Source organism: Myotis brandtii, unplaced genomic scaffold (assembly GCF_000412655.1).
Source record: "Myotis brandtii unplaced genomic scaffold, ASM41265v1 scaffold720, whole genome shotgun sequence".
In the NCBI taxonomy this organism is placed as follows: domain Eukaryota; kingdom Metazoa; phylum Chordata; class Mammalia; order Chiroptera; family Vespertilionidae; genus Myotis; species Myotis brandtii.
The window spans coordinates 40,240-51,351 of record NW_005370839.1 but is presented as its reverse complement, the minus strand read 5'-3'; the positions used below and the strand labels follow the sequence as shown (position 1 = coordinate 51,351).

Genomic DNA, 11,112 nt, shown 5'->3' with positions numbered 1-11,112 from the left:
GAAAGCCTAGCCCACTTCCGGCGAGCGACCTGAGTCAGTGCGCCTGCGCTGTGAGCGCCCGCTACTTAGGGCACCGCCCACATCTCCGGTCATTGGGTTAAACCACGCCCATCGCGCAAATCTCACGCTTAAGCCCAGCCCCCTACCTGAAGCACTTTTTTCAGAGCTTAATTATAATAAGCTCCCCCGACGTCTCCAAATGCATCCTTCTTGCCTTGGTCCCCTAATTTTCTCCAGTTCATCCCCACCTCCAACCCCTACCCTCTGGAAGTCCACCTCTTCCTCTTAAGCTTCTTAGGCCAAATCACGCCCTTACTTAGCCCCGACCTCCACCCCCTAGTATATAAACTCCATCTCTCACAATTTCAAAGTGATTTCTGTGCTTCCAATCTTCTCTAAAGGGATTCCCTTAAATCAGTGGTTCTCAAGCTATGGTCCAAACACCAGCAGCAGCGGCATCACCCGGGAAATGGTTAGAAAGGGAAATTCTCAGGGCCCCGTCTCCAGAAGTTCTGAACCAGAAACCCTGGGCGTAGGAACTTCCAGTTATAAAATACATAAGTCACAGCGATGTCAGGTACAGAATAGGGGATACAGTCAATAATACCGTAATAGCTTTGTATGGTGACAGGTGGTAACTACTTATCGTGATCATTTCATAATGTACAGAAACACCGCACCACTGTTAGAGACCTGACACTAATGAGTGTATGTCAACTATAATTCTATTAAAAAGTAAAATGAAACACCCTTCAGGCAATTCCGGTGTAGGCTGAAGTCAGAACCACAGCTTTTCCACACCTGCATTGCCCCTCATATATTTCTGCAAACCTTGCCCCTGACTCAGCTCTGCCCCCACAGCTCCGCCCAGTTCTATTGGGCCCATCCTGCTAAGCTCCCCCTCTCGGGGATTCCCTCAGTCACTCCTCTTAGGTTCCCCCTCTCCCCTTGGCCTGAACAGCAGTCATGCCCACCCCTCCTGACACCTTGCTCTCCTAGTTTCCCCTTGAAGCCCCTCCTCTCAGCTAAACCCTGTCCCCACCTCTAGACCCCTCTCACTCACTGCCCACAGCCCCTAAGCCACTGTCAGCACCACTCCAGCTCATAGAGCCCTTCTCCTAAGCCCCGCCCACAGTTCTCACCTACCTGCCCAGTAAGCCTAGTTGCTCAGTCCACACCCCTCCAGGCCACACCCCTTTACCTACCTAAGCCCTAGCAAAGTTGTCAGTTCTAACCACTACTATCAACTCAGTTTTTCTTCCAAACGCGGTCAGGAAAAGTAGATGGGGCAAAGTGGTGGCTGCAGAGTTTCCAGGAATCTGGCTGGACTGGGGGAGGGTGGGCCTGGAGTGTCACCTGCACAGAAGGTTCAATGTTTTCCTTAGAGTGGATATTTAGGGGAGTGCTTCCGGGTCTGCTAGAGCCTGGAGAGGAGACAGAGGCTGCCGCCAAGCCACTTCTTTATCAAGTTAAAGGCACGTGACATGGAGTCCTCCCAAATCCCAAGCACTCCCATGGGTGGTGTAGGGGCAGAGGGCATTTGAAAAGGAGGAGTAGCCCTGGCCAGTGTGGCTCAGTTGGCTGAGAGTCGCTCCATGCACCTGGAGGTCACTGGTTCACTTTCTGGTCAGGTCACATGCCTGGGTTTGGGGCTTGACCCCATAGGGGGCGTGAAAGAGGCAGCCGATCCCGATTCTCTCCCTCTCCCTTCCTCTTTCTAACAAGAAAAAGAGAAGCAGAGGAAGGCCAGGCCTCGCACCAGCACTGAACACACAGGGAAGCCAGGCGGCAGTGATTTATTTCTGAGGTCCAAGGGTCTGTAAGTCTGGGAGAAGGTGGCAGAAGGCAGCAGGGCCCACCAGAAGTTGCGGTCCTCACCTGAAATCCCCTCCCACAACAAGAATCCCACCAGACAGGAGGGTGTCTGGGCTACACGACCCAGGCGCAGCACCTGAACCCCCAGCCCTAAACCTGGCCGGGGGTGTGGGTCAGGCCAGCTCTTTTCCCTCCGGCTCCTCCTCCTCTTCCTTGGCCACTTCTGTGGCCAGTATGCCCTCGTGGTCCCACGGTAGCTCAGGCCCTGGTTCTGGGGGACCCACGGGGGCCCCCATGGTCTCAGGGTGCTTGAGTTTGGCATGGCGCCTGAGCGAGTTGGCCTCTGTGAAGCGCATCCGGCAGATGGGGCACTGGTAGGGGCGCTCCCCGGATGGACGCGGAAGCGGCCGGGGCAGAGCTGGCAGCGGAAGGGCCTTAGGCCTGTGTGGATGTTGCAGTGCCGCCGCAGGTGGCTGGACCGCTTGAAGGTCTTGCCGCAGTCCTTGCACCTGTGTGGCTTCAGCTTTGAGTGCAAGATGCTATGGCGCTCCAGGTCGGAGAGGTAGGGGAAGGCCCGCAGGCACACCGGGCAGAAGTGGGGGGTCTTCTTGGGGCCCGAGCCCTCGGGCCCATCAGCCAAGGCCCCTTCTGAGACGGTATAAGTCACACCCTGATCATCGATCAGCAGGAGGTCACTGCGATCACAGCCACCGCCCATTGGGGCTGTTACCACCTTTGCCGGCGGGGGCTCCTGCCCTGACTTGGGGGGGCGTACCCACTTGCGAGGGGGACAGGCCTTGAGCATTTGATTGGAGGAGGAGGCCTCTCTGTGATGCTCACCCGGGCAGCCCCGGGGGACAGAAGAAGGTAAGGCCAGAGGTTTCTCTTCCTCCCCGGGCAAAGGCGAAGGCAACGGGTCTGGGCTGGGGGTGTCCATTGAGCAGTGGAGGACTTGGGTCTGGGTACTGGAGTCGTGGTCCCACGGTAGCTCAGGCCCTGGTTCTGGGGGACCCACGGGGGCCCCCATGGTCTCAGGGTGCTTGAGTTTGGCATGGCGCCTGAGCGAGTTGGCCTCTGTGAAGCGCATCCGGCAGATGGGGCACTGGTAGGGGCGCTCCCCGGATGGACGCGGAAGCGGCCGGGGCAGAGCTGGCAGCGGAAGGGCCTTAGGCCTGTGTGGATGTTGCAGTGCCGCCGCAGGTGGCTGGACCGCTTGAAGGTCTTGCCGCAGTCCTTGCACCTGTGTGGCTTCAGCTTTGAGTGCAAGATGCTATGGCGCTCCAGGTCGGAGAGGTAGGGGAAGGCCCGCAGGCACACCAGGCAGAAGTGGGGGGTCTTCTTGGGGCCCGAGCCCTCGGGCCCATCAGCCAAGGCCCCTTCTGAGACGGTATAAGTCACACCCTGATCATCGATCAGCAGGAGGTCGTTGCCATCTCCACCGCTGCCCACCGGGGCTGTCACCCCGTGCGCCAGTGGGGGCTCCTGCCCTGACTTGGGGGGGCGGCCCCGCTTGCGAGGGGGACAGGCCTTGAGCGTCTGATTGGAGGAGGAGGCCCCTCCGGGACGCTCACCGGGGTGGCCCCGGGGGACAGAAGAAGGTAAGGCCAGAGGTTTCTCTTCCTCCCCGGGCAAAGGCGAAGGCAACGGGTCTGGGCTGGGGGTGTCCATTGAGCAGTGGAGGACTTGGGTCTGGGTACTGGAGCCGGGCTACGAGGAGAAAGGGGGCAGCCGTCAGTGCAGGGTAGGTCTGGAGCGCCCCTGGTTCCCTGAGACCTCGCCCATCCCTCTGGGTCTCGCGACCTGGGCATGGCTGACATTCACCTGGATGCACAATGGTAGCCACGCTGGGGAGTCAAAGGACAGGATAATTCTGTGCCAGCTGGTAAACAGGCACTGCCCTGAGCCCCAGACACGTGCCCCAGGCCTCCCTCACCCCTGCCACGGATCACGAAGTTCAAGGTCAATTTGAGCCAAAATAAAGAAAAATCTTCAAGGGAGGAGAGAGTCCAACTGAGGGTACAGGCCAGTGCTGTGATCCTCAAGGCAGAGCGCCCAGAAAACTCCAGGGCTACTGAGGCCTGGAAATGTTTCTGTCCGCGCTCTTGATCGCAGAAGTGGGAGGGTCAGGGCAGGACCGGAAGAAAGGCCGTGCTCCCAGGTGGTGTCGGACCCCAAACGGCAGGTGAGGAAATACACTGGAGTCTAGTGTCCGGAGGCAGATGTTCTGAGTTTGATTCTGTAAGGTTCTCAACGCAGGAGACAAGGTCAGAGAGGCAGGCAAGTCAAAAAGAGGAACTTTAATCTGCACTCCCAGGTGAGGTTCACGGGTCCAAGGGCGGGGCCAGTGAAGTAGCACCAAAAGGGAGTGGAGGCACTTTTTTTATACAGCTGTTCAGTGAGGGCGGGGAAGCATGAGCTGTGGGAGTTTCCTCCTCGGGCAGGTCTGTTACGGGTTCCAGGAAGGAACCAGTATCCGTGTCACCATCTGCCTGGTGCACTGGCTTGTTACGGGTTCCAGGAAGAATCCAGTATCTGTGTCACCATTTGCCTTGAGATTGCATGCATCGGCTCCTGGACTTCCCTCCAACCTAACATCCCGGCCTTTTGGTGATAGGGGGCGCCGAAATCGTCTTAGCTACTTCCTGCTGACCAGGGGCGAAGAGGGAGAGGGGTTTTAAAGGCCAGGGTCAGGCAGAGGCAGGTCTGAGGGCAGCCAAGTGTAGGGGTGGAGCAGGAGCTGACTTACAGTCACCCGTGACATCTCCGCGATCCAGGAGCAGATGAACTTCAGGAGGCAGGGGGCTAGGAAAAAAAAGACACAGATGAGAATTAGGGCCCCTATTATGGGTAGGATCCAGGTACCTAAGGGGCTTTGAACCAGCTGAAAAGAGAGTTGTCCCGGGAGTGTCTTGCATGAAGTTCTTCACTCAGCTTAGTCAGGGTCTGCACGTTTTGCTCCATTACTCCGGACTCGTTGATGTAGTAGCAGCATCCTTCCTGAAGAAATATGCAGGTTTCTCCCTTTTCTGCAGTAAGAAGGTCTAGGGCCCGTTGGTTCTGCAGAGTTACTTGGGCTACTGATATCACTTGCCGCTGTAGGGAGGCTAAGGAGGTGGTAGTAGACTCCAGGGCTATTTGAAGCTTGTCATTGAAATCCTAGCAGAGACTAGGCTGTTCCCGAGCTTCCCCCCGCCCCCCACCGGCGAGGCCTACCGAGGCAGCAACACTCACCCTTAACATGACAGGGAGGAAGGCAGCCCAGCGGGCCCGGGGGTGGAATGAAGGGAGCAGCCAGGTGAGCTCCGATTCTCCATACAAAGTTAGTTGGGGAACTACTGTGACCACAAAGCAAGGCCCGGGGTCAGAGGAGTTATGCAGTTGCTTGAGGTGCCGTTGCATCAAAAGAAGGTACCCGGGCTGGCCTTGGTGGGACTGGCTGTGGTATGGTGGGTAAAGTTGTTCCAAGTGACTTGTCCCCCAGTTACCGGATTACTGGTCTGGTAGCATATCCATGGGGACAGGGTGGGCTTTGGAGTTTCAGATTCCCAAAAAGGAATGCCAGCCAAGGGAGGCTGACATTCACCTTGCCCCTGGGTTCCTGGAGGGGTTATGAGTGGGACAGCAGCCAGCAAAGGTCTTTGGAGAGAGGCTCATAGAAAGCAGTGCGAGACACTGGGCAGGGTGCGGGTCTCGTTGAAGAATGGTTGAGTGTGTTGAATAAGTTGGAGCCAAAAAGATAGGACTTCTACCCGGGGGGAGTCGGTCCACCTTCAGGGTCTGCTCAGGTGTTACTACTGCATAGGAGGCTTTCCGACATCCCTGGGGGTCTAGGCATGAGCTTCCATCTACAGAGTTAAGTCAGGATTGGAGAGAGGAGAATCTGAGAGTCCTGCCCGAGGCTGAGTGAGGGCCTTGACGACCTCGGGACAGGAGTGCGTTGCCGCAGGTAGGGTGGAGGCAGCGGGAAGAAGAGTGGCTGGATTCAGGGCTGGGGACTGGGTCAGGGAGATGTCAGGATTCTTGAGGAATAGGAGATGGAGTTCCTTCATGCAAGAGGGGGCAAGGAGAAATAAGGATCGGTGGGACAGGAGATCCTGTAGTCTATGGGTGTAGAAGACCTGTAGGGGTTGTTGGAGGCAGATCTTTTGGGCCTCCTTGGTGAGAGCGGCAGCTGCAGCCCGGGCCTGGAGGCAGGGCTGCCATCCCCGGACCGTGGGGTCAAGCTGTCTAGACAGGTAGGCTATGGGGGTGAAGGCCGGCCCTAGGGGCTGGATGAGGACCCCAATAGCCATTCCCTGTATTTCATCAGTAAATAGTTGGAAAGGCTTAGAGATGTCTGGGAGGGGTGGGGGGAGGATGCCAGAGGGTCTCCTGGAGCTTAGAGAAAGCCTGGCCAAAGAGGGAGGGTGAGGAGAGGGGGCCTACTGGTGTTTCTTTAGCAGCCTGGTATAGGGGTTTAGCTAGGAGGGCAAAGTTTGGGAACCAATGGCAAAAGAATCCTACCAGTCCCAAAAAGGACAAGATCTGGTCTGCAGAAGTGGGAGGCTGAAGGTCTCGCATTGCCTGCGCTCGGTCAACTGTCAATCCTCGGGAATTGGGTGTCAGACAGATCGCCAAGTAAGTGACAGTGGGGGCCGACAGTTGCACCTTGGCAGGGGACACGCGGTATCCCCTGTCCCCTAGAAAGTTGAGGAGATCAGCTGTATGCCTCTGGGATAGGTCCAGGGAGAGGCCGCAGGGAAGGAGATCATCTACATACTGGAGAAGAGTGCTGGGTTCCAACAAGCATTGTTGGAGGTCTCTGGCTAGGGCCTGGTCAAACAGGTGAGGACTGTCTCTGAACCCCTGGGGCAGGACCGTCCAGGTGAGTTGGCGGGATGCCTGCTCGTCTGGCTCCTCCCAAGTAAATACAAACAGATGAAAAGAGTCTGGGTCCGGAGGGATGGTAAAGAAGGCATCCTTGAGGTCAAGGATGGAAAAGTGGGTGGTACAGGACGGGATGCGTGAAAGGAGAGTGTAAGGATTAGGGACCACCGGGTGGATGGGGACCACTGATTCATTGATCAGCCGGAGGTCCTGAACCAGCTGGTAGGTCCCGTCTGCCTTCCTAACTGGGAGGATGGGGGTGTTGCAGGGAGAGTCGATAGGTATGAGGAGAACCTGGCCCAGAAGCTGAGTAATGAGGGGCTTGAGCCCTCGGCGATGAGTGAGGGAGATAAAAAACTGGGGATGGGAGGGAAATGAGGTGGGGTCCTTAAGTCTAATCTTGACTGGGACATCGTGTCTAGTAACCACCGAGGTACAGGTATCCCACACTTTTGGGTCGACAAGGGACACAGGCAGTGGGGGATGGGTGTCCCTGTGAAGGGAGGAGGCCAGGAGCAGAAGAAGCAGGGAGGCTGAAGGGCTCCGAGTGAGCTGCAAAGTGGCCCCCAGTTTGGTGAGGATATCCCGTCCTAAAAGGGGCATGGGGCACGAAGGCATGACTAAGAACGAGTGGGTTATAAGGCTATCGCCGAGGAGATAGGTAAGGGGTCCGGTGGCCAGCGGGCAGGTGGATTTGCCATCAATACCCATGACCGAGATCGTGAAGGAAAAAGGGGCCCTAAAATGAGGGCAGGACAGAGAAGGTAGCCCCCGTATTGACCAGGAAGGAGTCCGGCTTACCAGCTACCTTGAGCGTTACCCTGGGCTCGGTGAGGGCGATGGGGGTCGTCGAGTCCAGGCACCTTCAGTCTTCGACCAGTCCCAGCATGGCCAGCAGCGGGTCATGACCTGGAAGGGTGGCCCCTCCATGCTGAGATGCAGAGGGCCCGTTGCTTTTCCAGGGGCAGTCACTTTTCCAGTGACCGTTTTGACCGCACACCGGGCAGGGCTTGGTTGGAGCCTGGGGCCGAGGGCACTGCTTTTCCCAGTGGCCTTCATTTCCGCATTTGAAGCATTCTCCAGGCGGTGTTCATCCTCTCGTTGCACCCCCTTTGCGCACGGCCCCCTTGGGACCATGCTCGGCTGCCATCGGCCACAGGGCCACAACCAGGGCTTGGGTTTGCAGGTCCACCTTCTGTCAAAGGCAGGCCTCCCGATCCGACTCTGCCTGCTCCTCACGGGCATTAAAAACCTTAAAGGCCATGTTCACTAGATCTCAGACCAGGGTCTGAGGGCCATCCTCAGCCTTTTTTAACTTTTTTCGAATATCTGGAGCCGACTGCGAGATGAAGAGGGTGGCTAAAACTGTTGCTCCGGCTGGGGACCCAGGGTCCAGACGAGCATACAAGGTCAGAGCCTCGGTCAGCCTGTTAAGGAAGACCGCGGGGTTCTCATCTGGTCCCTGAGTGATTTCTCTCAGTTTGTTATAATTAACTACCTTGTGGGAGACGGCCTGTAGACTGGCCATCAGGCATTGGAGCATCTGGTCTCGGTGTCGGCGCCCATTTTGGCCTTCGGGGGTATCTAGTTGGTACTCCCAGCCCGGCTCTTGGCGAGGGACGGCCTGGCCCCTACCGGCATATTGCCATCTGTAAGGTGGACCTGATCTGTGTGGTCCATTGCTGCCCCCAAGACTCTTTCCCTTTCATCTGACGTTAGGGTGGAAGAAAAAAATGACATGGATGTCATGCCAGGTGAGGTCATAGGCCTGAGAGAGGAATCGGAATTCCTTGATGAACGCAGTGGGGTTGGCAGAAAAGGACCCCAGCCACTTCTCAATCTGGGAGACATACGACAGAGAGAAGGGAACATGGACCCAGACAACTCCCTCAGATGCTGCAACCTCCCAGAGGGGACAGAGGAGAGGAGGGGCCTGCGAACATGTGTGTTTGTAAACTGGGGAAGCAGGCGGGGGTGGAGGAGGGGGAGTCACCAGGCAGCTTGAGCTTCCGGCTCCTGCGGTGACCGCGGCAGTGTCCCAGGAGTGGGGCGGAGGAGGGGGGTGGTCAGCAGGTAGGGGAGAAGGCATTACAGGAGGGGGTAGCGGAGGGAGGTCGGGTAGGGAGGGAGGAGGAGAGGGTGCGGACGATGAGGCGGAAGGAGCTTTGGGGAAAGGGTCTGGGTAGGGAGGCCGACGAGTTGGAGGGGAGGAAAGATTTTCGGGGGGTTCAGATAAGGCAGAAAGTGGAGGGGTATCAGTAGGCGGAGTATGTTTCTCACGAGCCAGGAGAACCTGGGCCATGGAACAGGAGGAACAGAGGGAGGAGCAAGAGCGAAGATAGAAAAAGGTCTGGACATATGGGACCTCGGGCCACTTCCCGGTTCGCCGGCAGAAATTACTGAGGTCAGTAAGGATGTTAAAATCAAAGGTCCTGTTTTCGGGCCATTTTGACCCATTGTCCAATTCATACTGAGCCATGCCATGTTATAGAAGTGAATGAGGCGTTTAGGATGCAGATCCTGGGACAGGCCCAGTTTAGCCAGGTTGGCGAGCAGGCACCCTAGAGGTGTGCTCGGATCAGGTTTAGAATTTTGATTACCCATGCTCGATTCCTGCGGTCAGTAGCCGGGGCTAAAGGACCAGCGTCCCAATCGTTTAGCCGAGCTACGGACAGAGGAACCGAGGGACCGCAGGGATGTCTCCATGACCTCCCGGGGTCTGGACATATGGGACCTCGGGCCACTTCCCGGTTCGCCGGCAGAAATTACTGAGGTCAGTAAGGATGTTAAAATCAAAGGTCCTGTTTTCGGGCCATTTTGACCCATTGTCCAATTCATACTGAGCCATGCCATGTTACAGAAGTGAATGAGGCGTTTAGAATGCAGGTCCTGGGACAGGCCCAGTTTAGCCAGGTTGGCGAGCAGGCACCCTAGAGGTGTGCTCGGATCAGGTTTAGTTTTGATTACACCCATGCTCGATTCCTGAGGTCAGTCAGTAGCCGGGGCTAAAGGACCAGCGTCCCAATCGTTTAGCCGAGCTACGGACAGAGGGACCGAGGGACCGCAGGGATGTCTCCACGACCTCCCGGGGTCCGGAGAACCCTTCCCAGAAGGGTCCGGAGAACAGGGGGCAATCTCTGACACAGCTGCGCTTTACGGACAGAGACGCCTGACCGCCAGGGATCAGCACGGGCTGGGACTTACCGCTAATGGGGAGAAGCCGGGGGATCCTGAGCCATGAGAAGGGAGAGGGCACCCCATACCGTAGGGGGACGGTCAGATGGGGTGCTTGCACCTCCTGGGTTTTGTCACCAAATGTAAGGTTCGTGGCGCAGGAGACAAGGTCAGAGAGCCAGGCAAGTTAAAAAGAGGAACTTTAATCTGCACTCCCAGGCGAGGTTCACGGGTCAAAGGGTGGGGCCAGTGAAGTCTCGCCAAAAGGGAGTAGAGGCACTTTTTTATACAGCTGTTCAGTGAGGGCGGGGGAGCATGAGCTGTGGGAGTTTCTGCCTCAGGCAGGTCTGTTCCAGGTTCCAGGAAGGAACCAGTATCTGCGTCACCATCTGCCTTGTGATTGCATGTATCGGCACCTGGACTTGGCACCTGGACTTCCCTCCGACCTAACAGATTCTTGAGTCTGTCACTCTGTGTGTGGCTCTGGGCCAGGTGCACACTTTTCTGAACCTCAGTTAAGCCTTCTGCACAATAGGACGGAGTTCCACCGCCTCCCGGGGACATGCCATGATGATTCACAGAAACCGCTCAGGACACAGAGCATTGGGAGACATCAGCCCTCTGAGAAGGTCACAACCACCCTCACTTGGCAAATGGGGAAACCCGGGCCCAGGGGAGCCATGCCAGCTGCCCAAGCTCCCACCTCTAGGAAGTGGCCGGGCCAAGATTCGGACACAATGGCCCAGCCCGGGAGTGAGAAGAAAGGAACTCAGGGGCCGAGGGGACATCATGGGGTCCTGCCCACCCTCACTTGGCAAATGGGGAAACCCGGGCCCAGGGGAGCCATGCCAGCTGCCCAAGCTCCCACCTCTAGGAAGTGGCCGGGCCAAGATTCGGACACAATGGCCCAGCCCGGGAGTGAGAAGAAAGGAACTCAGGGGCCGAGGGGACATCATGGGGTCCTGCTGGTCCTGGGAAATGGATATACCAGGGCTGTCCATTGACACAGAGTAAGGACACAATAAACCACCGCCACCACCACCAGCATCATCATCATCAGAGCTGGGGTGTCCCCAAGTGGAAGGAGGGGGGAGCACAGGTGCAGTTAGGAGCAGGGGCTGCAGATGTCACTGCGACCCCTTGGAACAGGCGCACAGATGGCGGGGCACCAGCTTCTCCAGAATCACACGGTGCGCTCCGGGGAGGGGGACTGGACTGGAGGACAACCACTGCCTTTGGGGTGGGGTGGTGTCCCTG

General features: G+C 57.3%; 1 protein-coding gene across 1 annotated transcript; it reads right to left on the bottom strand.

The window, feature by feature from the left end:
* Nucleotides 1–1,773: 1,773 nt before the first annotated feature.
* On the bottom strand, nt 1,774–9,997 carry LOC102259275 (zinc finger protein 524-like). The gene is given in 5 exon segments (XM_014530126.1): nt 1,774–2,060; nt 2,792–2,943; nt 2,946–3,522; nt 4,562–4,617; nt 9,886–9,997. Coding segments are annotated over 4 exon segments (816 nt in total). The 5' UTR covers nt 4,577–4,617; nt 9,886–9,997; the 3' UTR covers nt 1,774–1,988.
* Between the last annotated feature and the right edge of the window lie 1,115 nt (nt 9,998–11,112).